The following is a 27,925-nucleotide window of genomic DNA, read 5'->3' as shown; positions in this document are numbered from 1 at the left end:
TTTTTTTTTTTTTTTTTTTTTTTTTTTTTGCTGGAGGCAATACCTACTGTTCATCGTATGCAGCCCTGTAAGAGTTTATAGGGACATTGTTAGTAACTGCCTACTGGCTGTGTGACCTCAGGCAAGCGACTTCACTTCTCTGGGCCTCTACTTTTCAAGGATAAGGTGGGGATGATGATACCAGTTACTGTATAGTATTATTGTAAAGAACAAATGACGGTGTGTTTGCAAAGTGTTTGCAAAGTGCCTGGCACATAGTAATTGTTCAATAAATGGTAGGTATGATTATCATCATTAGCCAAGTAGCTACCATCAGAACACTCTAGAAGGAAGGGAAAAGACAAGAGTTTGCCGGAGTTGAGTTTATTTCAGCCCACATGGAACTGAGAGAATGTCTGAAACTCTTGCTTGCCCCAAGTTGATGAATTTTCTTTAATCTCTACGCATGGCGCTTACCAACAGATAGGGCGGTTAGGGGATCAGGAGTGCGAAAGAGAAATGAGAGGCCAGCTGGCTCAAGAAAACCTTGGGTGTTTGCATAGGGCATGAGTCTAGCCATCTAATCCTTAAGACATTTTTCTTTGATCTCTTCTTTGAAGACGGGCCTTCAAGATTCAGTGTACCCAAGATGGCAGCTGGCAGGAGGGAGCTTGCGTTCCTGTGACCTGTGACCCACCTCCGCCAAAATTCCATGGGCTCTACCAGTGCACCAATGGCTTCCAGTTCAACAGCGAGTGTCGAATCAAGTGCGAAGACAGCGATGCTGCCCAGGTAAGACTCCTTGAACTTGAGGTTGGTGCTTGGGCCCTCTCCTGTCTGCTTATTGAAGAATAATATCCTTCAGGAGACTCTGCAGATATGACAGCCAGTCGCACCAGTGCGGAAGCTAAGAAACTGGGTTCTGATCATCTTCTTTGGGAATCTTCCTGAGCTTTGTTTTCCTCCCTAAATATCCTATTTTGATTCAGAGATTCTTAGCTTTGCAAAACGGTTAGTGTTAAAACCCTTACGAAGGGAAGCGTATATGGAGTCCCATGGCAGGAAAATGACCCCAGTTGAGTTACTGTGATAGGAGTGACCAGGGTGGTTTAGCCAACTTCCCACCACCATCAGCTGCGGTTGTTCCTGGAGTGTTTAAAAATGCAAGGTCACCATGTCCTCCAGACATCAGTTGACTCTGCCAGCATGAAGCAAAGGGGAACCACATTGTGATTAGAAGGATAGAGTCTGGAGAACAGTAGGAAAGTATGGGAGACCAGAAGGAGATACCAGGGTTTGGATCTTAGCTCCATCCCCTGGCATCTGAGAGGAAGTCTGGCACTCCCACCCATTCCTGCTGAAGGAATCCATGACTAAAGTTCTCTTACTCCTTCTAAGACAGGTAGGGAATCTTGAACGGAAAAGGGAAATGATAAATCCACCAGTGGTTCCACAGTGATAAACCAGCCATTTGGGGTTGATAGGCTGAGCCCTATATTTCAGGGGTATGCAAGGACCTTCATCCAGGTGGGGCTGGGGTGCAGCTGTGTGGGACTCAGGGCTGGCTTCACCTGCAGCCGGGCCTCAACCGTCTTTATTAACCCTGCCAAGGCCAGGCCTTGCCAAACAGCCACCTTTAAGCCCCCTTCACCTGCTCCTCACATGCAGACAATGGTCAAGTTCTACTCATTGTGCCTCCAGGATGTCTCCCAGAGCTGTTCTCATCTGTCCCTGGTATTGCCACAGTAACTCAGGCCACCGTCATCTCCTTACTGAGCTGCGTGCAGTCTTCCGATCACCTCCCTGCTCTTGCTTGGGTGGCTCAATCGGCTAAGCGTCCAGTGGACTCTCTGCATTTCAGCCCGAGCCATGTGTTCAGAGCACACATCTTATCACAATTCTCCTGCTTAAAGCTCCTCATGAACCAGTGACCCCTGTCTCCCGGGGGACAAACTCCCAACTCCTTGGGGTGGATCCCAGGCCTCCCGTGCAATTGCACACCATCTCACCTCTGCATTGTCAATGAAAGAGCCCCTCCCCCTTTGGTAGCTGCCTCGGTCCTCGTCTTCCTTCCCAGACCAGCCTGGGCACCCATTCCTCCAGGAACCCCCTTTTTTATTGAAAGATGGTCAACACACGATTCGTTGCAGGTGTACAACACAGTGATCAGACAAGTCTGTTTATATGTCGTCCTGTGCCCACCACCCGTGTTGCTACCATCTATCACCATGCAGTGCTGTCACACTACTGTAGACTATCGTCCCCGTGCTGCACCTCTCATTCTTGTGGCTTGTTCACTCCATAACTGGGAGCCTGTACCTCCCACTCCCCTGCACCTGTGTTGCCCATCCTCCCTCCCCTCTGGCGCCATCATTTTCATGAACTCTTTCCTGAGGTCCCTTCTATGGTTGGGCTCAGTGCCATTTTCCTGAAGTCCCCCACACCCTAGCACGGGCCACACTGCCCTGTAACACATTTCAGGTGCTCCCTTCCCCAGGCTGTGAAGTGCTTGACCACCTCTTTCATCGGCCCTGAGTTTTCAGCACTTGGGACAGTGCCAGACACCCAGTAGGTGCTCAGGGAACATCAAGCCGTGAGAGCCATGGGGAGTGTCCAAAACAACCTCATTTTCTAAATGAGAAAAACTCACACTCAGAGAAGTCACTCAACCACCCGAGGTGACACAGCTGGTGTCTCCTGAGTCAGAATCCGGATGCTCCCAGCTGTGGATGGACTGAATCCAACAGACACCCCCTGAAAACCCTTCACCACGCACACTCGTAGATGTCTGCATCCCCCAGGTCACTGCCATCCTTGCCCGCCAGGGAAGCAGAAGCCGGTGTCGGGACAAGCAGAGGCCGGAGGTTACCATGGCCTCACGCAGGCTGCTGGGCTTCCCTCTTCCTCCCTTACATAAAACTGTTGCTAACAGTTACCCAAACTGCTGAGCCAAATACTATTCTGGCCGCGGTCATGTTATCAAACGAAACCCAGTCTGCCTGGGGCCTGCCAAGTACCTTTCATGGCCAGTTTGTATTTAAAGGAGAGGAAAATGTAAATTTATCAGACGACTCAAGCAGTTCTGTTTGGCAACTGGCAGAGAGGCTAGACGCAAAGGAGCGGGGTATTGCTTGTCGGCTCAAAGAATGAGGGGACGTGTGCCAAATGGGCTCCTAATACAATTGACGTTTCTAGTTTGTACCGAAAATGAATTTCTTCTACCCTCAGACCAGGGGCCTGAGAGCCAAATCTAGTATTCACCTCAGATCCCCTCTTGCTGCCTGTAAACACAGCAGAAATGTACGGCCCAGAGCATCTTGAATTAAACAGCTTGTATGGAGCCGGAATTCTTTGCTTTCCAAACAAGTTCCAGATCCTGGCAGAAGAGGACAGGGACTAGTCTAGGGGAAGTTCATGTACTCCCTCCCACTGCCTCTAAAAGCAAATTGACGAATGAAACCTCCAGTTCATTTGTTCCTTGGGAGCCAGAAGGATGCTGGATCTGGACTCTGAGTTCAAGTACTGACTTCACCACTTACCAGTGGGAGGACTTGGGCAAGTTGTTTAACCCTTCAACTTTCAGTTTTCTCATGGTGGGGGATATACTACTTCCTGCCTCATGGTTTATCAGGATTAAATAAGGTAATGAAAGTATAGATAGGAGTATGCCTATGAGTAACCCCTGAAATTGTACAGTATACAACCTGTGCCACCATGCATGGCAGCCCTGGGGAAGAAAGACATAGGTGAACTAGCTTTCCTTTAAGGTCACTTCTAGTGGAGAGAATCCCTGATCCTCCACATAGGCTCCTATAGAAATAAAGGCAATGGCCTGAAGGTTATCCCTCTGTTGGTGGGTAGCCCCAGAAAGTTAGAAAAGAAGGCATCTGTCATGTATGAAGCCACAGTGTGGGATGGAGAGACCCAATGTGAACCATAAGGAAACCTGATTTATTGCTCAAGGAAACCTGTACAATACAGGAACTCTCTAGACTAGCAATGCACAGAAGAACTTTCTGTTGGGATGAAAATTGTCCTGATCTGTGCTTTACAGTATGGCGGCCTCTGGCCACATCTGGCTTAGGGAATACTTGAACCGTGGCTGGAGCAACTGAGCAATGAGGTTTTAACCCTTTATTTAATTTTAAACAGTTCAAATTTAAATGCAAACAGCCACACTGATATGGTAGCTACCATACTGGCCAGTTCAGCTCTCGAATTTAGAGTGTTAGTATTTCTGTAAACCAAGATAGAGAACCTGGGTAATAATAGCTTCTTTACTTCAAGTGTTTCCGGGACTCCAGGCTGGTGAGCCAGACTTTCTCTCATTTTGACAATTCCCAGCAGACATTTGAAAAAGAAACCAACATCCCCTTTTCCGAATGAGGGAAGAAGTCTTGGAGGCTCAGGTCTTGCACACGGTTATGAATGAGCGGGTGGCGCTGACGGGCCCCACAGCTCCGCTTTTCCTAGCCCCTGAACACTTCCAGGGCAGGCTAGTGGCAAAGGGCAGGAGCTCTATCCCCAGATAGCCAGGGAGAAGTGCCAGTTGCCCCAACAGTTAATCCAGCTCAGATGCTTCTGAGCTGTCTGAGGCAGTAACTCAGGCTCAGTTCTATGCGAGAAGCACGGGGGCAGGTGGTATTTGTAGGTGATATGGGAACAGCCATCTTGTGATTGGGATGGAGTCTGTGGGGGATGCACACATGGGGACTGCAGCAGAGGAAGAGACTAAAGGTGCTTGTAGATGAAGTAATGCTCTTAATGGGGATTCCAGCTGCTCAGCCAGAGCAAGACAGAAAGGGTGGGCGCAGAGTCAGTAATACACCCAGGTGAGTGCACGGGTTGCACAGGTGGCCATAAAAGCCCTTCTGAAATGAGAAAGACTTTCTGCCCGTGGCGTGCATCTGGCTCATGCCTTTAGGGGCTCTGCTGTGGATATGGGGAGTCCTCATACGCACGACGCCTCTCCAGGCAGGGGTGACTTCCGGTTGCAGCATTGTCAAGGGCGAGAGCCAGTTAGAAACTTGACAGGAGGTGGGCTTGACCGAGGAGATCCCCCCCTGCCACCCACTTGTTTTATAGATGGGACCTCTGGAGCCCAGAGAGGGGAAGAGACTCGCCCCAAGTCACACAGCAAGGCACCAGCAGAGTCCGATCTCCACACCTCTAATCTCCTAACCAAGTCATTGCCCACTCCCGATTTTCAGCCATTCCTTCCCCATACACGAAGGCTACATGTCACTTCGTATCTTACTTGGAAGATGCAAAGTGCATAAAGGGCACTGCCTGGGAATTACGTAATTAATAGCAGCAGCGACTTACTGAGCGTTTTCTACTTGCCAGTGCCTGGGCTGAGTGCTCTGCACAGACCACTTTATTTCAGCCCTGCGGCATCCGTCTGGCATTACTGCCCCATTCCGTAGAGGTGGAAGCTGAGGTTCCCTGAGTTAAGGTGGTTCGCCCCACGCTATGTAGCCAGGGGTGGGGGCCCTGAGATTCCTGTTCCTCCGTTAGCCCGCGTCCAAAGCTTAGCCCTTCATGTCCCGCTCTGAGGCTGCCACGGTCTCTCTGCCATTATTTTGTCTATTTCCATTTCTGCTAAGGAAGAAGAAGAAATCTAATTCTCCCTCTCCCCGCCTCTCCCCTCCAGTGTAGTAGAGGCACGGAGGCTTATGGTCAGAAGACCCGCCTCTAGCATTGGCCCTCCCCCTGTCACGGCCGCGCTGCCTTCCCACACCAGCTGCTGCCGTTTCTAAAATGTGGGTGTTCCTTGAGTGGATTCTAGAGATCACAGCCGCGGAGTGGCCTAGCGCCTCCACTGACACTGGGAGAGCCCTCATGTGTGTTGAGCTCTTACTTACTTACTTATTCGGTCCTCGTGCCGACTCTGCAGGCAGTGCACCCCATGCCCATTTAACCGGGGAGGAAATTAAGGAACACAGAGAGGTTGAGAAGCCTCCCCAGGTACTCGCAGCTAGGAAGTTGCAAGACCAGGATTTGAACCTGTGTAGTTTGGCTCGAGTCTATGCTTCTATTATAGTGGCATCTTTTTTTTTTTTTTTTTAAGATTTTATTTATTTATTTGACACAGGGAGAGAGATCACAAGTAGGCAGAGAGGCAGGCAGAGAGAGGGGGCGGGAAGCAGGCTCCCCGCTGAGCAGAGAGCCGGATGTGGGGCTCGATCCCAGGACTCTGGGATCATGACCTGAGCCGAAGGCAGAGGCTTAACCCATTGAGCCACCCAGGCACCCCTACACTGGCATCATTTAAAAAACTCACTTGTTCACTTCCCAGCCGAGCCTCAGTTTCTTAATCTGCAACAAGGGTATGATTTCTACTCTATTGTGTTAATCAAAGGGGTTTTAAATGCCTGTAAAACAGTTGGCACCTAATGGGTATTTGATAATGGGATTATTATATGCCGTTAGCGCTCTGTGGATCTTTGTGACTAAAGAGAGTTTGAGAGAGTGCACATGCTTTTTTACAGACGGACTCCCAGGCACAGAGAGGCAGAATATTTTGGTGAGGGATGCTTAGCCCTCTGGGGTGAGATTTCACCTTAGCATGCAGAACCGTGCATTCAGAGCCGCGTGTACCCGGTGGGCTCCTTGCCCAGTGCTCTTGGCTTCTCTCGGATGGCATCCTCAACATCAGGTCTTCGTGGTCACCCTAGATTAACACCAAGGGTTAATTCTGAGGCTCTGTACTAGCTGGTAGGTAAGCCCCGAGTGGACCAAGATCTAGTCTTAAAGGGGAATTCAGAAATCCAGACAGGCTCTGGAAAGTCTGCTGTGCGGAGGGCACAGCGAGGGCAAAGGTGCAGAGCTGGGAAGCAAGAGAAATGTGCAGGAGAGACGAGCTAACCGAGAGACTAGGAGGAAGGACAGGTGCGTGGCAAGAGATGGGGCTAGACTTGTCATCTGGGCTCCACTGTGGAGGCCTTGGAGGGCCAGGCCACAGATGTGACTTGTTTGGAAGGTGGCAGTGTCTTAGCAGAAGGGTGGTGTACTTGTTTAAAGCAGATTTAATCAGCAGCCGAGAGTGCCTGATGAACTGGGCAGGAAGGAGAGAGGCTGGAGGCAGCAAGACCAGGCCCTTTACTCCCCTCTTCTCCGGTGGAACCTTCTACAGTGGATTTGTCTATGGCGAAATTCCCTGAGCAGATTCCAGCTAGTTCTAATACGTTCTCTGCTGCAAACCGAGGTCCCCAGCCAACTCTGGCCCACGTAGTGCTGAGGTCTGCAACCCTTCAGGGGCTGGAGGCCAAATGCATCATAGGCCCAGGCCAAGGCTCCAGGAAATTGGGGTCAATTTCCTATTCCCCCGAGGGCCCAGCAGAATCATGGGGCCTGGGGCCTGGGGCTCCAGGAGGGAGAGTCGCTTCTCTGAAGCCGCATGAAGTGGCCTGAACTCTCCGTGAGCTCTCACAGAACCTCGGTGGGGAGGACCGTGTAAGATGTCCCACAGCTTCCCGCGCGGGATGGACCACCCTTGTCCCGTGGCCACCGAGGCCCCCGCCGCAGACGGACAGGCGCGCGAGAGGCCCAAAGAGGGCCCCCCTTTCCCTTCGGAACCCTGTCTCCTTGCAGCTGTTTTCTCAGACAGGGCAGCTTCCGCCTCATCAGCCCTGTCGGCGGGCTGATTCACTTCCTCCTGCGTGCACTGGTTCTCCTAGTCCCTCGTCCCCCCGTGTCACCCTCTGCTCGCTCACGCGTGTGTCCCGTCACCCACACGTTCGTTTCTGCTCTTGCTTACGGAGCAGTCTCCGTCCATGACTCCCTGTCTGCTCACCCCGTCTTCTGTCAAGCGGTTCTTGAGGGAACACAAACACCTACCGAGTGATGAGTGAGTGGACCGGGGGGTCGGGACCTGTCATGTGCTGTGGCCCTGAGGAGGCGGGGCGAAGGGGGCACTGTCTGGGGCCTTGAGCAGTTGGTCCTCTAGGTGGGAATGGATGGGAAACAGAGAGGCAGAGCGTGTAGAGACCTGATGCGTGCACCCTGCGGTGCATCCTAGCAGGACTAGGACGGGGTCCTCCGGGCTAGGCAGGGGGTCTGGGCGGGGAGGGAACCCAGCAGCCAGGAGGAGCGGGTGTGCGGAAGCATGGCGGCAGGGGAGCACCTAGGGTGCACTTGAGAGTGTAGGTGGTTTAAGCCGACGTTCAAGGTTGGTGGTGGTGCTGTAGGGAGCAAAGCCATGGAGAGGGAGCCAGAGTTCAGGCCCTGCGGGCTCTGGAGGCCAGCCACGGGACTTTGGATGGAAGCTGCGGGGCATGGGAGCCAAGGCATAGATATTCGTCCTGGTGGAGCCCAGTCAGCGACTCCTATAGAGTTTCTCTGCTTATCTAAAAAGCTTGAAAGAGGGAGAGAATAGACAGCTTGTTCTGCAGTGGAGGGCCCCCCATCCGGATACCGCCCAGCGTTCTCCATTCTCAGGGGGTTGAGTCCAAACTCCATACGCTGACAGTGAAGGCCCCACCCTGCGTCTGCCCTACCAGCTCGTCCTCCCTTGGTTCGCCAGCCAAGAGCCCCTGGGAAGCTCTCTGCTGCTCACTGTACTTCCTTGCATTTGCCCATGCCCTTTGGCCTTCCAGAAAGGTCTTCCTATCCCTGTTCTGTCTGTGATTCTGTGCATCCTTGAAAACCCTTTTACCATTTAGCACCTCCTCTACGGGGCCTCTCTGCTTGTGCCTGACAACCCATTACTCTCCCCGTGACCTCCCAGCCCAGCACTGATGACCATCGTATTGACGTGGCTGGCTGGCTGCTCACGTGACTGTCTTTCTCACGCGGACCCATACTTGACTCCGATACGGCTCACTTGACTTTTGAACCCCACAGAGCCGGGCACAGACTGGGCACCAAGAAATGGTCCTTGGATTCAGGGGCTGGTCCGCAGAGCGAGACCTCCCATTAGAAACCCAGACTCTGGAAGTAGGCTCAGAGCAAGGACTGAACCTACGCGTTGCGTGTGCCTACTGCCTTGCGGAAGATGGAGAAACTGTGTAACGCCTGTTCTAAAGAACTGGGGGAGGGGCACTGAGACAGCTCCAAGACCCATGTTCTTACCTACTGTATGAGCTGGGGTGCGTTTGGGAGTGTTTGGTCACCTTCTATCTCAGTTAAAAAAATAAATAAATAATCAACACAGAAATCTCTCTGACTGAAATCTCTGAAAGAGCTCGAAGCTAGGGTTCAGAAAACATGGGAGTTAGGCTCCCTGGAGCGCTCTGGACACGTTTCCTGACTTGAGTCCTCAGTTTCCCCATCTGTCAAGCAGAAATGTTAACAGTGCCTCTATTTTTGGATGATTGGGTTTCTAGCTAACACTTCCAGTGCTCTGGGGAGATGAGGAACGGTTTCCTCTGTTACTCTGAGGGGCTGATTACGGTGAGGGTGGCAGTCCCTCCAGTTCGCGCTGACTGTTCTTCTGTGGTCTGTGCTGCTCAGGGACGTGGGAGCAACATCATCCACTGCCGGAAAGATGGCACCTGGAGTGGCTCCTTCCACATCTGCCAGGAGATGCAAGGCCAGTGCTCGGCCCCGGACCAGCTCAACGGCAACCTCAAACTGCAGTGCCCGGAAGGCTATGCCATAGGTACGGTGGGCGCGTGAGGGCGGCGGGGTGGCACAGGTCCTTCTCAAGCCTGGGGCCAGTGCTTCGCTGGGTGACGGGGCACCACTCCCGATGCCCTGTAGGAGGGAGACAGAGATGAAGGAGACTAGGTCCTGTGCTCCCAGAGAGAGAGTTGAGGGTACACGTGTTGGAGAAGAAATTTCGGGGAGTTTGGAGAGTCCCACGGGAGCACAGAAGAGCTGACCGCTGTGTCAGGGGACCTAGAAGGTTCCCAGGGGAAGGGACACTTCTATAGGGATTCGAAAGAGCTTGTTGGGCAGGAGATGGGCTTCCGGACAAGGAACCCTGTGGCGTGGAGGGGAAGAGCTGCAAAGGCACACACACCCTGTGTCAGAAAGCAGTGGTGGTCCCCGGTTCATCTTAAATTGTGCGTCCTACTAATCCTTCATGAGTACCTACAGCGGGCTAGGTCCTGCAGCCAGCACTTGAGAGGCACCTTCTCGTATCTGCTCAACGACCCATGACAGATGAGGAGATGGGCACGTGAAGGGATAACAGAGTCTCCCTGAAGCCAGACAGCGTTCCTCCTCTGGAGCCCCAGTTCTTCCTCTGGCGTCTCAGTGGCCTCCCACTGGGAGGATAAAGAATATGTTCAAACGGCTCTTTGTGTGGTGACAGGCTAGCTCACAGAGTGCCCACAGTGAGGGGAGACAACCTGGAGTTTGATGCCAGGGATTTGCCTGGTCGAAACCAGGCATCTGGACGGAGGCATTAATCACAGGCTCCGAGGCTTTCTGGGGGAACTGGGCGTGCATTGAGTCTGACCTCAGTGGAGGGCAGTGGTGCTGACCTCTTGGGCTGATTCCCTAATTGACCATGATGAAAAGCCCAGGGAATTGGATGTTCTTTCTCATGGCCAGCGTGATTTATGGGATAATCACCAGGGATGTCTGGAGCGGGAGGTTATCACGCACACACTCACTCCCAGTCACACAGAGCCAACAAGTTCTGCATCCAGCAAAACGGGAGCTGTCACTTCTTGTCCAGAAGCAAGGCCTGTGCTTGGGGAGGGGAGGTGTAGGGGGCCCCTGACCACCTCCTTTCAAAGACGGAAATGTAGAGCCTGAGAGCACACATGCGTTCTTCACCTAAAAGCAGACCAGGAATCGGTGCTCCTGCATTGAGCCCAGAGCACCAGCTCCTGTGTGGGTGAGAAAAGCTCTCTCTGATGATTCAGAAGGGACTTCAGGTTCCTACAGAGCCGCCATCTGAAGGACCCTGGCCCGACGTTTGCAGAGAGGGGTTATCTTGCGTGATCTGCCAATATAGGCATTCTAGAAGTTTAGGGCAGCAGGTGTCGCAATGGTCAGTAACATTGGATGCTCTATCCCAAAGCCAATGCTTTCTTCTGCCATCATTCCTGACAGGTGGTTCTAGACACTTAGGTCTGTGATAGGGTCCCTGCCCCCAACTCAGCCAGGATACACAAGTGAATATTCAGTTACACTCATGACTGGTATTAAGTGTTCCTGGGAGGGAAAACTTTGATGAAGTGACTTCTATTTAAAAGAAAAAAAAGAAACTTTTAGAAACAGACTTCCTGCCTGTCTACCTCCACGGATCTACTCAAATATATTCACACATGCAAAAATAAACACAAGCACAAATGTTCAATAACCGAACAGACCCAAATACATGCAGCATAAACTCATGCCTAGCACGTACACCTCAGCCAAATACTGCACAAACACATCACTTAACACGCACACACACATACACACGTGTGACATAGAGTCACACACGTCACAAGCACAGATGCATCTGAGGCCCTGAAACATGTTACATAGGCAGGAAGGTGCCCAGATACGCTGTGGGGCCCCCGGGTGCGTACACCGCCCTCACAATCTTGCAGCACACGGCCCTGCTCTTCGCTCGCCCAGCAAGACAGAGGCACACGTATGGCCGTACCGTAGCATCCCTTTGCCCACTGAGCTTTCTCAAAGTCAAGCAGGAAGGGAAAGAAGTCAGTACGACACAGGAGCCTCAATGTCCTTCTCTTCCCTGTGCCCATGTCCCGTTGCCAGACAGATGTCCCTCTTATGGATATGGTGATCCGTGCATGGTGGTGGGCCTCTGGGGAAGGTGGCAGAGGTGGTTGCTAAGAGGGAAAAGGCACTGTGGGACCCTGGGAGGGAAGGCGGGAAAACAGGTTTCCCTCCTGACCTCCAGGTCCCTCCCCTTCGTCACCTCCAGAGACCCCCAGATCAGAAGCCCAGGCTGGGCCCTTCCCTGTGCACAGCCCCCCTCACCAAGGAGGGGATTTGACTCAAGGCCTTATAATCGGGGTGAAGTCCCTTCCTGTGGGCTCAGAGGCTGGAGGACACATTCTGGAGCCGCCCAGAGCAGTCCCCTCTGGGCTCCTCCGCCGGGCAGCACAGGCCAGCTTCTGTGGCAACCAAGAGCACTCAGAAAGTTGCTACTGTCCCCTCTGCACCCCCGGGGCTGCCACCCTCCCTCCTTCTCCCAGGGAAGGAGAGGCAGAGGCCCGGTGAGATCACCCTCTGTAATGATGCCAGTTCCTGCTCATATATCACAACAGGGCAGCCTGGGCCTAAAGCCCCAGCCCTGTGTGTGTGGCGGGGGGTCGGGGGAGAGTGCAGGGGAGGGAGCTGCGGGGAAGGGGGGACAGGACTGCTGCTGAGCAGACCAGGGATGGCCTCACAGGCTACCTCCTGCTTTTGCAAAAGAGGATTTTATCATCACAGCCTTGTTTCTACCTCGCTCCCTAAATACTCCTTTAGAACTGATTTCATGATAAGCACGCAGCGCTGACTTTCTCCAGCTGCTTCGTGACTCCCCCCGCCTTATTCCCCTCACTCATCTTTTTGGTGCTTTTGCAGCGCTCCCCACCCCCGCCACCTCATTTCTTTTCCTTCCTCTATCTTCCTTTCTCTTTCCTCTGTTGGGCTCCCCTGTATCCACTGCTGGGCTCAGAAGGCAGAGGGACGTGGGTTTTAATTGATGGGGCCCAAGTCGTCTGCTTTGTAGCCTGAGCTCCGTGCACATCTCTAACCTGAGACATGGGTGTGATGGCAACCCGTCACACAGCACAGGGTATTCAAGAGAATGAGTGACAACCACCTGCAGGGCCAGGGGTCTGGCCCCCACCTTTTGGGCTCGGGGGCCCTGTGTTTAAAGTGAAGAGGTTTTAAACACTGTCCTAGGCCTGCCACTCCACCCCTGTCCCTCTTCAGTCCTGGTGAGTCTCTCAGAGGCCAAGATGGCAACAAGCAGGGCCCTCGTAGATAGACAGTGTATGTGTGTGTGTGGGGGGGGGGGGTGGATATACACATAGACATCACACACACACATGCACACATGCGTGCACCTGGAAGGGAACCTTTGAATGGCTACTGGAATCAAGTTGGCTGTCTCTTGGGACTCACTTCATGTTCAGGGGTGGTCCTGGCATTCAGGCAAGGGAACGGCCTCCTTAGGGCCTTGGTCAGATTCTGTCACATCTGTCCTTTGCCCACAGGAATGAGCATGGCTTGAGAGTTCTGGGGACACCTCATGGGATAGGCTTGATTCTCAGGAGACTTCGCAGTGTGTGAGGGCAGGGTGGAGAGTGAATGCACCAAATTACAGTCAACTTGCCAGCCCGCAGCTTAAAGTTGCTGTGCCTCATCAAGGGCTGCTGTGTACCTGCCTGTCCCCGCTTATCATCAATGCCTTCATTCTTCCATTTCTTTATCCAAGATGCAGTCTTGTATTCATTCACTCCCCCATCGCGGTACGCATGTCCTCCTGCGCATTCCCTCACCCCTCAGTCCCTTGTCCACGGATGCATTCGCTCGCTCCCTGTCTCTCTCACTCGTTTCACAAATGCTTGCTGCCCTGCATGGTGCCAGGCTCTGGGTGGAGAACGGGGAGCACAGAGAGGGCTGGCTTCAGGAGTTTACAGTCTGGCAGGGAAGTGAGCCATCGAGAGAACCATTCCCAAGCCCGTGGGAAGGGGCTAGTGCCCTGTGACAGGGCCTGGTCTATCAGGAAAGCAGGGAGGGCTCCTCGGAGCAGGCACTTGGCAGCACTTGGGTGGAGGTCTGAGGGATCATTAATAGTGCGTTAGTTGAAGAAGAGTAGGAAGGGCCTAAAAGCACCGGGGAGGCATGTGGGGAAGCATCACGCAAGCAGGAAGTGAGGGGCTAGGGGGGCTGATGCTTCCTGCACCGTCCCTGCATATCAGGCACCAGGCCAGGCTCACAAATGAGTCCCCCTCATCCCTGTCCATCTGGGGCATCACTGTAACCGTGGGAAGGCAGGCACAGGGAGGGCGTAAGGCCAGCCCTGAGAGACTCCTCGTTGCTGAACACTGCTCTCACTCAGGCGCAAAGATCAGGGCAGGCTTCTTGGAAGATGTGAAGTGGGCCATGAAGAACTGATAGGATTTGACCTTGAGAAGGCAGATGGGGGTGATTCTGGAGAAGGGGTGAATGGGAGCAGAAACATAGAGGAAAGGGGTTGTGGGACTCGGGTGGCAAACCTACGGCAATCTGGCTGGACCACCCAAAGCGTGAAGATGGTTAATGGGAGATGAAACTGACTAGACCATGGCAGCCCATGCATGCTGGGCGAAGGGGATTACGTTTTGTCCTGCTTTTGGGGAACCTTGAAAATGTTCTCAAGCAGAGGAGGGGCGTGACCAAAAGGGGCTCATGGCAGACGAACACGGTGATGGGTGCGGCCTGGACTAGAGACCGGAACAGAGTCGTTGAGAACAAAGGCTGCCCCTTTGGGAGTTTTCTTCTTTCCACTGTCTTCAAGGCCAGGGTGGCCTGGCCCACAGGGGACCAGGAGCAGGAGGGCCCTCGCTGTGCGAGAGCAGCCCATGGGCATCGGGGGATTGTGGGCTGAGCTGTGGCCTCACACTGTGCTTGCCCTCAGGGTCGGAGTGTGTCACCTCGTGCCTGGACCACAACAGCGAGTCCATCATCCTGCCAGTGAACGTGACCGTACGGGACATCCCGCACTGGCTGAACCCCACACGGGTAGAGGTGAGTGACGGGGCCGACCCTGGTGGATCGGGGAGGGAAATGACCCCCTTGGACCCCTTGGACACTTACTATGCCCTGGTCCTGAATTCGTTCTCTCACACATGATGCGCGCGCGTTACGGGTCACTGACTCATCACATCTGTTGGGGGGGGGGAGGGGCGGAGAGAGGGGGCTCTGTTCACCATCATTTCTCCAGGCCTCCAGCATGTCACACTTCCCCTTGGCCAGGACTGTGCGAAGGACCTTTTATTCACTGTTCCACTGAATCCTGATGGCAGGCCAGGAATAAGAGGACTGTTGTCCCCAGTTTAGAGGCGAGGGCACCGAGGCACTGAGAACACACAGAAAAACCTGTCTGTCTGACCGGGTCACAAACCCCTGTCTGTCTGACTGGGCCTGTATCTGTGAGTATAGTGCGATCTGGCTTCTCCAGACCAGCTCTTAGAAGGCCCTCCGCGTCCTATGGCCTAGATTTCTGGTATCCTCCCTGCTTTACTTGTTGGATGGAAAGCAGCTAATAGTGATCTGGGGAACACGTAACACCCACTGCTTAGGAAGCACCCACGGTGTTCCCGTGCCCAGCACTCAACACACGAGATAGTATTTAAGCCCCAGAATTATTGTACGGAGCAAGGGACATCTCCTGCAGTCCCTGCTTGGGGACACGGAGATCTTAGGAGTGAGCGACGGGCCCCAGCGCGAAGAAGGCTCGGGCCCAAGCCTGAGTCCAAAGGGAGTGCTTCTTCCGCAGAGTCAAGCTGGCGTGGCCCTGGCCAGAGACCTTATAGGCTCTGCCTCTCAACATCTGCTGTCCTTGCCCAGGTCCAGCTGGAGGCTGGCCACTCTCCTGGTCACCTGGTCCATCCATGACCCTGTGGTGAAGCAGGACCCCACTCTTGCCCTCAAGGGCAGTGTGGACCCTGGGCCTCATGTACCCATTCTGGGCACTGGCTCAACCTGGAGAATGTGAAACAGGGAAGCAGGGCACGCAGGGCACTGTTCAGCGATGTCCCTGTCGGCCAGCCTTTCTGCCTGGGGTGCGGGGGTGGGGCTCGCTGTATGCCCTCCTGCTGCGGATCGCGCTCCGGATAGCCAGGCAGAACCTGATACGAGGTGTACTATTTCTCAAATGAGCTGAGGGCATGATCGCGAGGGCTTACTCAGCACTGGCCCATGGCGCTGGCGCTGGCCTTGGACACCCACTCCGCTCCCCTGTGCACCCCAGCATTCTTCTTCTTCCCTCCGCTCCCCTTCCTCCTTCTCCCCGACGTTCTCTGCCCCATCTACCACTCGAGCCCCAGTTGCCTGCTTCTGTCTCCGCTGTTTCTCTGTCCCCTCTCCTAAGACCCCGATCACCTTGTCCCGCATCCCGCCCACCCATACGCTTTCCCCTCTGTCTGCCCCTGATTCTTCTGTGCATTCCCTAGACAGCGCTGTTTCCCCGACCTCGTGCTGCTCGTCTGTTTTCTGCCTTCGGCGCGCCTTACCCCACTGCTAACCCAGAGACCCACACAGACTCTCACGGAATAACCCCGGCGAATGCAGTTGTGCTGTCCACACCCAGGGGCACGCACAGAACCCCATGTCAGAAGCTCAAGGAAGTTGGAGATCAAGTATAAGCCCCTTATTGTACAGGCAGAGAAATGGAGGAGCGGCGAGGGAGGGGGTTAGGCCAGGGTCGCCCAGGAAGCAGAGCCAGAACAGTGCCACGCCTCAGCTCCATTCCCCTCCCTCTCCCCTGCCCTGCTTCCATATACCCGAAGGCAGGGGCATCACACTCCTACACAGAGCAGACACAGGAGACCTCCCTCATACCCCAGTAGCGGAGGTCTTCTCCGCCTGGGACTCAGACCAGTTTCCCCTGGCCCAGCTCCCACTCAGGCCTTTTCTCTGCGCCCTGGATGCATTCCTGCCCTTCCCTCTGCGAGCCCTGGGCACTATAGAGTTCAGTTATAATTCACTGTGAAATAAATCCAGGGATTGGAAAGCCCGCGAGCCCCCCTTCCCCAATTGCCCACCCGCCGCCGGCCCGTCCCAGCCCCCACCCAGTTCCCTGGTCTGCCGACCCTTTATTGATGCCGGCCTACGGAGAGAGCCATAACGAGGTTCAGACCTCCACCGGTCTCCGGAGGCCTCATTATCCAGGAGGAAAAAAATGTGGTAGAAACAGGGAGGAGGGTGAAGGGCAGAGATTGATGATTTCCAGGAATAAGGCAGAATAGCTGGCCTCTGCTGCACCCTTGCCCCCTTGGGTGGTGAGAGCTAGGCAGAAACAGAGCGGCCAGAGCGGCTAGAGCAGGCACAGCCCGGCCAGGCCAGAGCAGAGGCCTGGGGTTGGGCGGGGGCAGGGGAGTCCTATGTTCTTAGGCCTGCCTCCCACCGGGGCCAGGCGCAGGGGTGGGGAGGTGCGGGGGTGGGGGCCGGCTGGGCTCTAGCTCCCCTTACCTTTGTCCCCAGGGAAGGAAGTGCGGGGTCCGAGCTGACATTTCCTGGATTCTGTGAATCTGGCACTGGGTCATGCTTCCTGCACACACACAGCCCACACCCCGTGAGTGGGTTTCAGTCTCTCCCCGGTTTACAGGGGAGGAAGTGGAACCTCAGCGAGGGGAGCCCCTTGCCTGAGAGGAAGGGAAGAGAGCCCCTGGGCAGTCTCATGGGCAGCTGTTCCTTTTTTTTTTTTTTAATTGAGGTATAATTGACATATAAAATGCAGTTTCTGCGGGATGTAGGACGATAATAATAAAAACCAACTGTTCACTGACCGCCTACCAGGGAGCATGCTGTGGGATAGTTCACCGCTGGCTCTCTGCGCTCCCCCCGCACCCCCTCCCGACCCCACCCCCAGAAAACAGCCACCATCTAGAACTCTAACTTGTAGCATTTGCCAATTACCATGGTGTCAATATTCCCCCCATGGCAGATGTCCAGCTTCCCAAGTTGCCCTCACTGCACACACAGCTGGGACAGGGCAGGCACCGCTGCCTCTCCTGGGCCCACGTGAGCCGGCCGAAGCCCACAGTGGCACATGTCACACGACAGCCTGTTTTAAGTACTTTGCACGCATCGGCCTGTGTGACGAGAACAACGCCTACTTAGATGAGTGGGAGATGGACACGGAGATCACATGCCATGATGAGCGCAGCACGATGGTGACCTTTGTGCAGGCAGGCCACGGTGCTCCCTTTCGTGCCTAGCCCGCGGTGGGTGCTCGCCAAATACTTAGGGCTGCGGGGTCAAGTGACCAAGGTCCTCATTCAGGCTCAGGCATGTTCTTGCTGTCTGTCCTTGGGCAAATCCTATCAGGGCTATAAGCTGCAGTTTGCCTGTCTGTGGAAGGAGAGATAGTCCTGGATCAAGAGTCCCGAAGTCGGATCCCCACGGGAACCGGGCTGGTGGGACCAGTGCGTGAAGCAGGCCTGGGTGTCATTCTGTATATCACACACCTCGGATATTATTGATAATAGTAGCAGGATTTACTAGACATATTTCAGACACTTAAAATGCAATAAAAACACCCATGTGTGTTATAATACAAACACCCAACTTAAGAAATGAGTCTCTAAATTTTCTTCTTACTGAGACTTAATGCACATGCTGATCTTCCGTGTAAGGTTGGATCGGTGTTTATGTTTGTGGCCACTCCTGAAACCACTCCCCAGGTCGGGATCTCTGGCTCCCCAGAGGTCATTCCCTCCCCATGCCAGGCAATGGTTGTGCCCCCAAGATCATGTCTATTGGGTTGGCTTTTTTTTTTTTAATTGAGGTATAATTGACATATAAAATTATATTGGTTTCAGGTGTACTAAAATTTTTAGGCTTAATTTCATAAAGAAAAACACTCTGTCCCTTTATTTTTTTCAAAGTTCTCCCCCTTTGAAAGCGCCCACTCCCCCCACCCCCGTCGCCCCACATGCACTGTTGGGAGCAATAGGGACATGGAGGAATCTTCCTCACATTTCATAAAGGATATGATACAAACTCAGTGACAGATGGCAATATCTCTCGGGCTCTGAGCTGGAGAGACTGCAGGGAGAGGTGGAGACAGCGGTGAACTCTGGGAAGCACATCCTGCTTCCCAAGAGGGCAGCTTGAGCCCCGTGTGGCAGTATGGAAATGTGTGCTTAGTATGGCTAGAGTCCCCGCTTTGTCTTGAATATGAGAAATCTGGAGTCTTTAAAATATAAAATCTCTAATTTTTTTTTTAAATATTGGCAAATAATTTTGAGGCCTGTCAAGCACACTGGGTGCTAGACTGAACATTTCTGTGGGTTGTGTAGCCTGGAAGCCTGGCTTGTAACCTTTGAATGAGGCAGACTCCTAGCCCCGGCATCTGGAATTCAGGGTAGCAGCTTCTCCATCCCCAGCTCCAAGGGAGCACCCCAGTCTCCCCTATATCTCAACTTGTGCGTGGCAAAAGCAGCTCGCGGCCTCAGAGGCTTATATGATTCCTCTAGGCATCTGGGATCTTGGATTTTATAATGGCTTCTGGGAAGAGGATGAAAGCAGGGAGGAAAGAGAGGAGAAGAAAAAGAAAGGGAGGGAGGTATTTAAGGGGGGGGGAAAGGAAGTCCCCATTTACTGAGTACCTATGATATGTGGGCACCGATAGGCAGGTCCAAATGCTACCTCACTTTATCTCTACCATACTCCAATGAGATCAACAGTATCACCATTTTATACACGAAGCTGAAGTTCTCACTGGGTGTTCACTGCCCAGTTCATGTAGCTAATACATCTGAATCAGAATTTGAACCCAGGGCTAATTCTCCTGCATTTCGTCTTGCAAGGTAACCACCTTCTATATTATAAATCATAATGCGACACTTGCAGACAAAGGGTGCAGAATTCATTACTTGAAAGGAAGGCCACTCTGTGGAATGCCCTGTCAAGGGTCTGGAGTCAGAGGTAGAAGGGTTCTGAGTGAGCATGGAGTCCAGTCTATCCGAGGTATAGAGGCGAGACAGCGTGTGCCCTGCAGGTGAAGCCCATGCTGGAGAGATGGGTCCAGAAGCCAGTGAGATCTCTCATTCACTCATTTGGTCACTGGTTCATTCGCTCACTCAGAAACACTGATGAGGTCCTTCTAAACGGCAGGCATTCTTTAAGCACAAGGCATTCAGGCTGAAGAGTGCCTGGGCTTTTCAAAGATTTTATTTATTTATTTGACAGAGATCACAAGTAGGCAGAGAGGCAGGCAGAGAGAGAGGGGAAAGCAGGCTCCCCGCTGAGCAGAGAGCCCGATGCGGGGCTTGATCCCAGGACCCTGGGACCATGATCTGAGCCGGATGCAGAGGCTTTAACCCACTGAGCCACCCAGGTGCCCCGAGTGCTTGGGCTTATAAAGAAAACCCCGAAGCTCTGTACGTGATAATGAATGGCAAACATAAGTTAAACGATATCATTCATTCACCGAAAGCCCTACACATCAAAGGGAGGATTAAGGAGAAAAGAGGGCTCATCGTACATGGCATCTGAAGGGGTGTTCAATCTGAGTCTTAGGATGGGGAGGCTCTCTTATGATGCTTTCTCACAGGTCTTAAACTCTGCCTGGGACCGCATCTTTCCTGGGATTCATCCTGGAATCTGGAGACACTCTGCCCACTCCCAGCCCCCTGCCTACTTTCCTCTGAAAGCCCTTCCACCTTCCTGAACTTTGGTCTTTCCGTCAGGCCAGAGAGTAAACTATTTTATATTTCTAGTTTTGGGGGCTAGGGGAATGTGAAGGAGAGCGTAGGGTTTAAATACAGATCTGGTAATCAGGGAGCTGCGGGCCTACTTCCCGATGGTCCTTGCCTACGTGCATGGCTTAGAGCAGGTTGGTCAATGCTCTGCGGTCCGTTTCCTCCCGTGTAGCCCAGACTCAAAAATAGTACCTCTCCTGTAGTTAGGGTAAGAATTAAATAAAGATCTGAGGACAGGGCGTGTGCGGATGAGGATGAGGATAATGATGACAGGGTTGGTGACGGTGCTGTGATGGTGATGAAGATGATGGTGGTGCTGGCCATGGCGATGCTGAAGGTCACTGCAGCTGGGAAGAAAGGACAATGTATTCTTCTTAGGCACCACGGCAGGAAACGAAAGCCGCCTTACAAAACCTGGCCTGAAAGCACTCTCACTGGGCTAGAGGTCTCCCTGGCACCCGAAGGAACAAGGCTGACATTGGAGGGCCCCCACCGGGGATCTCCCAATCTGCGGTGTAAACAGCCTAGCAGCTCTCGCTGCTTGCCCTCTGCCAGTTCTGCTCACATACAGAGGGGCCCTGTCGTAGGACAGGTAGGGCATGCAGCCCTAAGGAATAGTGGAAAATCCAAAAGCCTTGGAAAGATCAACAGGCTTATGCAGATAGTATAAAAGTCCTTTCTCTGAACTCACGTCCAGGTAAACCTCAGCTGACAGAGCCTTGTACAGCCACACCACAACACTCCTACAGGCGGATTAAATTAGCTCTCTCGGATAAACAGGGGGAGGGATGGGCATCAACTCCCTTGTGGATCCTGACCCTGCTGTGTTCGATTACTTGAGCCATTACCAAGGGCCCCTCCAGCACCCCTGGTTTTTGGCTGGGGACAGACTCTCAGAACCAAAGATGAAACCCTGGGTCAGGTCTCACAGAGGATGAAAGCAGGTGATTCTCTCCACCTCTGGCCCTGTGGCTGGGAAGCAGAGGGCACCAGAGTAGCTAAGCTGGAAGAAAGGAGCACCGGAAGCCACTCACACTCCCTCATCTGGTCAACATATACTTGTTTGCTCTGCTCCAGGCTGGATCCTGGGGAGACACAGAAATGTGTCAAACCCAGGTCCTCAGTTAATCAGTCCCGTACCATTTATCTCCGTGGATCATCACGACAAGCCCATGAGGTGATTTTCGGGACCCATTTCACAGACAGGAGAACCCAGCCTCACAGTGGAAATCCACAAAGCAATTTCAAGTCGAATTGCATCCACACCTGACACAGCCCATGCCTAAGGTCTTTCCCGCATGTCACCTTGTCTAGGTGTATTGGGAAAAGGTAGAAAGGGGCAGGGTGTAGTAGTGATGTAGTCTACGTAATAGACTTCCCATGGCAAGACTGGTTGGCAGATCTTCAGCTTAGGTTGGTTGTTTAAGACTCTAATTCTGCCTATGCTAAACCGGTCTTCTAGACATTGTGCTAGGCATGGTAAGGGCTCTTCTGATGTTCTAGAACAGAGGAAGTCAAGTAAAGAAAACCCTGCCCATTGATAAAAATCATCTCTATTTTGATATGTCTTTATTCATTTATAACAAAAACATTTATGAGGCATCCTCCACGTGCCAGACGCCATTCTAGGCATGGATGACCCAAGGGTGAACCCCAGATGCTGTGTGGCAGGAAAGAAAGGCACCAACCCATCTTAGCCCACTCTTGGAGTCACGTGATTCCCTTTGTTCCAAGCTCACCAAGAAACTTAATTATGGTGGGGCTCCCATACAGGTCTGCCTTCGGGGAGAAACTGGGTTGGTCATGTGATTTTCCGTATTCTGACCCATATGACTGTTCATTTCTTAATGAAAATTAATCAGCTGGCAGTCATCCAGGAGAGCAAGACCTGATCACATAGCCCTCTACGGCTGGTCCCTGACACTAACTTTCATTGCAGATCTAAGCATTTGCCTCCAGGTTGTTTTCATTTTATTTTTTAAAGAAATCATTATAATTTTGGCATGACATGTAAGACATAGAGAAAGGAGCTTCTGGGAACATCACATTAGCCCCAGTCCTGATGCTACGGACCTTCCCAGTTTCATCTTTCTCTTTTCACCTCCTTTAAAAATTATCCTCCTATTGGATTTTATGTTATGAGCTTCCTTAAATAATTTCTAAAACGAGTGCTCAGTCTTGAGTCCTGGTTTCTTCCCGAAACAGCTACGGAGCCTGGGGTATTCATTCTCCATATCACCCAAGATTCGTGCCCAACTCACTGCATGGTAACGAGGAATAAATAAGATAATGCATAAAGTAATTAGCACCACAAATGAACTCCATATATTTTGGTTGTCATTATCATAGTAACAATTATTATTATTAAAGGAGGTTATAAATAAATACACACATGCAAACCTAGATGCTCCGAGGGGGGTTGGGGAAGGCACCACAGGGGAAGGAAGTCATGAGCAGCCGAGCAAAAGAGAACTAAATGTTCTCCAGGAGACAAGATGGGGAAGGGCATTTCAGTGAAGAAGAACAGCAAGGACAAGGTCACAGAGGTGTGGCAGTGTGGACAGTGTCAGGGAACTTGGAGTGGCCCATAGGGCATGGTGGCAGGTGGAGGCAAGAAAGGTTCTCTGTGTCTCCAAGGGTTCGGAAACAGGCCACTGCTCTCACACTGTAGTGCGTATCAGAGTCATCTGGCAGGCTTGTACTGCAGAGTCCTAGGCCCTGGCCTCAGAGATTTGGATGCATTAGATCCAAGGTGACTCTGAAGTATGTGCCTTCCTCATGAGCTCCCACAGGGACCCCGATGAACGTGGTCCTCAGCCCATGTGTAGGAAAACCCCGCTCCACACTATTCTCCCTTCTCCCTGCCGCAGCCGTATGTATCCTCTGCCCTTCCTCTTTCTTCCCACCTTGTTCCTAACTCCACCCATGGATCAAACATCAGCCAAGAATCTCCTGAAGGGCCTTTCTGACCGCGTCTTCATCCCCCAGTTCTGCTTTTCTTCAGCCCTCATTCCTGCCAGGGAGATACAGGATCATACCTACAGCAAACACAAATACTTTTGTAATCTTATGGCTCCTGTTACTGCAAGTACAATTATCCATGGGCAAATTATCCATGTAAATGCCAGGGTGAAGACAGGACTTGGAAGATCCAAGAAGATGTGGGGTGGTTGCGTGGGGTGCCAACAACGAGATGGCTTCCTCCCAGCCCCAAACCCATCTGACTGCTCTCTCCCTCTCTCTGCAGAGAGTTGTCTGCACGGCTGGTCTCAAGTGGTATCCTCATCCCGCCCTGATTCACTGTGTCAAAGGCTGTGAGGTGAGTCCCTAGAAGTGATCCTCTTGTTGTTAACATCCTGATCACTGGTCTTACATTGATCATGGCTTCCACTCACTTTGCCTACAAAGTGCTGTGAACAGCCCTTTAATAGGCTGATTGAGCAATCCCATTTTATAGATGGGGGAGTTGAGGCACGGAGATATCAACAAACATACTCAGAAATACATTTCATGGATAACAAAAGTAGGATTCCAAGGCATTCCTGCTCCCTCAGCTTATGTTCAACATGATGCTGCCTGTGGGAGGGACGGAGATCATCCTGATTTTGCATCTATAACATACCACGCATTTGACCCAAATGATCAGATTTAATGTTTAAAGAACCATAGGAGGCTTTTTTTTTTTTCCCTTTCCAGTTCCTACTTTACTGCTGACCATTACTTGCAGGTCACTTCCTTTTGCCACACATTTGTCATTCACTCATTCTTCAACCCGGGAAGCAGTATGGCTACTTTAGACCCTACCACAGAGCTGAATGGGAAGATCCTCTCTGACTTCACAGTTGAACCTTTCCCTGGCGCTTGGCTTCATGGAGATCTGTCTCTCTGTCTCAGTGAGCAGCCTGGGAAGGCACAGGGGCAGAGTACTTAGAAAGTCATCTGTATTCTCAAGGGGTCACACTGCCTCTGGAACTAGGAGATATTCTGTGCACCCCATGCACCCCGTGGGTCTTCTCATCTGACAATGAAAAGGAGGCCCCAAATCACATCCAGGTGGAGGCACAAATATTTGTGGTCTGCTCCCCGCTCCAGAGCCCGCTCAGGAAAATGCAGGTGAAAGGGACTAGTTTGCACTCTAGAAAACTTTGTATTTGATGAAATTCTTGGAATGTCAGAGTCAGAAATGCTCTTCAAGATGATCTAAACCTGACTTTTTAAAGCTGTAGCCAGATCTGAAATTTGATGGAATACTCAAACGGGAAGGATTCTTAGCGTGATCGAATCCTAATCAATGGTTATACGGAGTGGGAAAGCAGGATCAGAGAGGCGATGGACTGGCCCAGGATTGCACAGCATTAAAGCCACAGAGCCAAATTATGAACCTGGGTCTCCTGACTCTAGGCTGGTGCTTTTTCTCCTCCATGAGGCCACCTCCCACCCATGAATCACCCCCGTCAAGACAGGCCCTGGATCAAACTTTTCATTCTGTGTATGGACTAGGGGCTCCACGTGGCATCTTCTAAGGGCACTCGACACTGTAGTCTTTAAGAGCTCCCCCCCTCCCCCCGCCTTCTCCCAAGATTCAGCTGGGAATGGCCAAAACCAAGGCCAGGGCGCTGTGGCTATTGCTTCCTTCCATCTCTCTGGATCAGTCCAACGCTTGGAGGAAAGGAAGCTTGGATTACCGGGGCCCTCGTTCTGCTGAGTCGGCAGTCTGGGCAGCCAGTGTGACAGCAGAATTCGATCCCTCCTTTGACTCAGCACCGGGGCCTAGGAGCCCCTCACCTGTCAGGCTCTGAGTCCTGCCAACGATGCTTATCGCCTTTGCCCTTGCAGGTGATCTCCTCTCCTCCTTAACTTAAAGCTCAGAGTTTGCCTCATGTCTGGGGCGGAAAGGAATGCCTGGGAGAGATACCAATGCTGGGTGGAGGCAGGAGCCCTCAACCTGGAATGTCTGGAGTTAGCCAGGACTGAGGAAGGGTTTTGGGACTCTCAAGCGCTCTACCCCAAGCTGTGTCCAAAGTGGTCCCTTCACTCTTTCATACATCAGAGCCTCACTGATGCCTCTTAGGGGCCTGACACTATTCAAGGTTCTGGAAACACAGTGATCTTAGTCAAGTGAGAACAGTCACTGTGCCCCTCCTTCTTCCTGAGTCCAGACGTACGGTGTCTTCTTGCCCCTTGTGCATCCACGTGTCCACATATCTGTCCATGAAGAACTGAATTGTTTGACTGAATGAACATAAATGGTGAAGTTTTGCTCAAATCACCCCACGTTTTGCTAGGGAGTCCAGGCTACAGATATGGACAACACGCAGTCCTGTCCCTCGGGAACTCCCAGTCTAATGAAGGAGGTAGACAATTAAAGAATTCTAAACTATGGACCAAGAGCTGTAACCAGACCAAGTACAAGAAGCACAGAGCATCCTGGGGGGCTCAGAGAAGGCATTTCAGGGGTCTGAGATTGGAACTAGATCCCGAAGGGTGAGCTGCTCGCCCAAACACAGTAGTAGGAGCAGTAGCCATGAGAAGTACCAGGGATGGGAAAAATCCCTTCAGTGGCGGAGCTTTTCACATGTCACTCGCTCCCTCTCGAAATCCTCCGCTCTCCACCTTCTTCTAATTAACCCCTGCCCATCTTCCTGATCTCTGCTGAAAGGTCATTTCCCAAGGGACACCTTCACGGAGCTCCCTGATGAGGTCTAGTACTCTTACTCTTTAACAGCCTCGTGATGCCTGTCCTCTGTCGCTCTTATCAGAGATGAAATTGGCCAATTAGATGTGTGACTATTTGATTAAAGTCTCCTCACTGAAGTGTGAGGTCTGAAGGAGTATGAGCTCCGTCTCACTGTCCTATCTTTGTCTGCGGTGCAACATGTGACCTGTACTAAGCGTTCAGTGAATGTGGTTAAGTACAGGACGGATGGGTTGAGGGGCGGATGGAGGCAAGAGTGTGGCTGCAGGAGAGGGGTGAAGGGTAGCTGGTGAGGGGACTGGAGGGTTTTTTTCAGGGGGAAAAAAAAGTTTCATTTATTTTTTTTCTCTTCTTCCTCACCTTTCCCAGCTACTCCTTTTACCAAGCCAGTTCCTTTCATTCTGAGGGACATTTGGTTTCCTTCCTTACTCTGTTTTATAGGATAGAAGAAAGATCATGAAGAACAGGTCCCACAATCTCCTCGGGCACAGAGCAAAACCAAGAGCTTATCCTTAGTTGTTTGTGCCTCTCTGCTCAGATATGGATGTAATAATTCCATTACGGCAAATACCCATCAGAGTCACACTTGTGTTCACAGCCATGCACGTATGCACATAGACACTTGGGCACAGCTGTTGCCTGTTCTTGGTTCTGCCTTGCTAAGTTATTTTTTTTTTTTTAAGACCCTAATAGGATAGTGATGAAATGGAATCTGGCATTGTGAGTTGGGAGCACAAAGCCTGGGTGAATCTGATGCAGAGATGAAAAAGCCAGGGATGCCACATGGGAGGGACTCCTTGTGAGCTTGGTTCTCTCCGTGATAGTCCGGATGGGAAGGAAAGACCATTGGGTCGCAGGAGTTGTGCTGAGATGCAGTGGTCTTAGCCAAGTGATGACATCTTTCCCATCAGTGAGTCAGCAAGTATTAGAGAGCCCAATGTGAACTTTGATCAGAGACGTCTTACCTTCCCTGCCTTCTATATTAAAGGGTCACACTGTATTGCTTTTGGTGGGTGAAGGGGTATGCTTATTGCTTTGAGCAACCAATGGACTAATCCTGTCTCTTTATTTCACAACTGGGATGCTCAAGGCCCAGAAAAGATAAGCTACTTAACCAAAATCACCAAGGAACCCCTCCAATTGGTTGAGGTTTGTTAGACTAGACCCCAGATTTTCTAAACCCCCTCACAACTACCTTTCCACTGTGTCAATACAATATGCCCCTATGCCATTTCAAAAACATCACTAAGAATTGTACCCAGCATTAAATTAGGTTGTACCCAGCATTAAATTAGGTAATAGGGAGACCAAGAGGAACTGGATATTGCCCTTGTGTTCAGCGAGCTCACAGTCTTCTACCAGCTGGAGGTTCATAAACAAACATTAGAATAAACAGTGTGCTTAGTGCTTATAGGGACAAAAAGTATCAGGGGGTTTGCAGACACTCCTGACTTTCCCATATGATTACTCTGGGTTCAGATCGGTAATGACTTAACTCTGTCATCTTTTCCTCATCTTTGGGGTACCATAGAGTTGGAGGGGCATGGGGAAGAAAAGCAACACATCTGTATGTGCTAGCTGTGGACCAGAATGGCAAAGAAAAGATAGGACGTCAACTTAGATTTAAATCACTGCTCTGGCCCTGCCAGGCTGATCTGGGCTCAGTCCCTGTCTCGCTCTGAGCCTCAGAATCTTCATCTGAAAAGTGGGAATATCAGTGCTTACCTCACATGTTATTTGGAGAACAAAGAAGATGACAAACATGTAAAGCATGTGACCTCAAGCACCTCCACTCCAGTGCTAGAGAAGAGGGAGCCCAAAGACCATTGTGTCAAATTCTGATGAGTTCTTACATTTAATCTTGACAATTCTTGGGCAGATTACGTTGTTTATATTGTACCATAAATTATGTTTTTCATTACCTACTACTGGGAAA

The 27,925-nt window shown here is 51.8% G+C and overlaps 1 protein-coding gene across 1 annotated transcript in view; it reads left to right on the top strand.

Moving 5' to 3' along the window:
- PAPPA (pappalysin 1) overlaps window positions 1–27,925 on the top strand; it is a 207,402-nt gene that overhangs the window by 161,139 nt on the left and 18,338 nt on the right. Inside the window, exons 17-20 of the mRNA XM_059410111.1 lie at window positions 600–771; window positions 9,433–9,580; window positions 14,504–14,613; window positions 23,542–23,613. Of these exons, the coding sequence (XP_059266094.1) occupies window positions 600–771; window positions 9,433–9,580; window positions 14,504–14,613; window positions 23,542–23,613 (502 nt within the window). The remainder of the gene's footprint in view (window positions 1–599; window positions 772–9,432; window positions 9,581–14,503; window positions 14,614–23,541; window positions 23,614–27,925) is intronic.

Source organism: Mustela nigripes, chromosome 9 (genome assembly GCF_022355385.1).
Source record: "Mustela nigripes isolate SB6536 chromosome 9, MUSNIG.SB6536, whole genome shotgun sequence".
Taxonomy (NCBI): Eukaryota; Metazoa; Chordata; class Mammalia; order Carnivora; family Mustelidae; genus Mustela; species Mustela nigripes.
The sequence above is the reverse complement of the archived record's forward strand: the minus strand, read 5'-3'. Positions and strand labels throughout refer to the sequence as shown.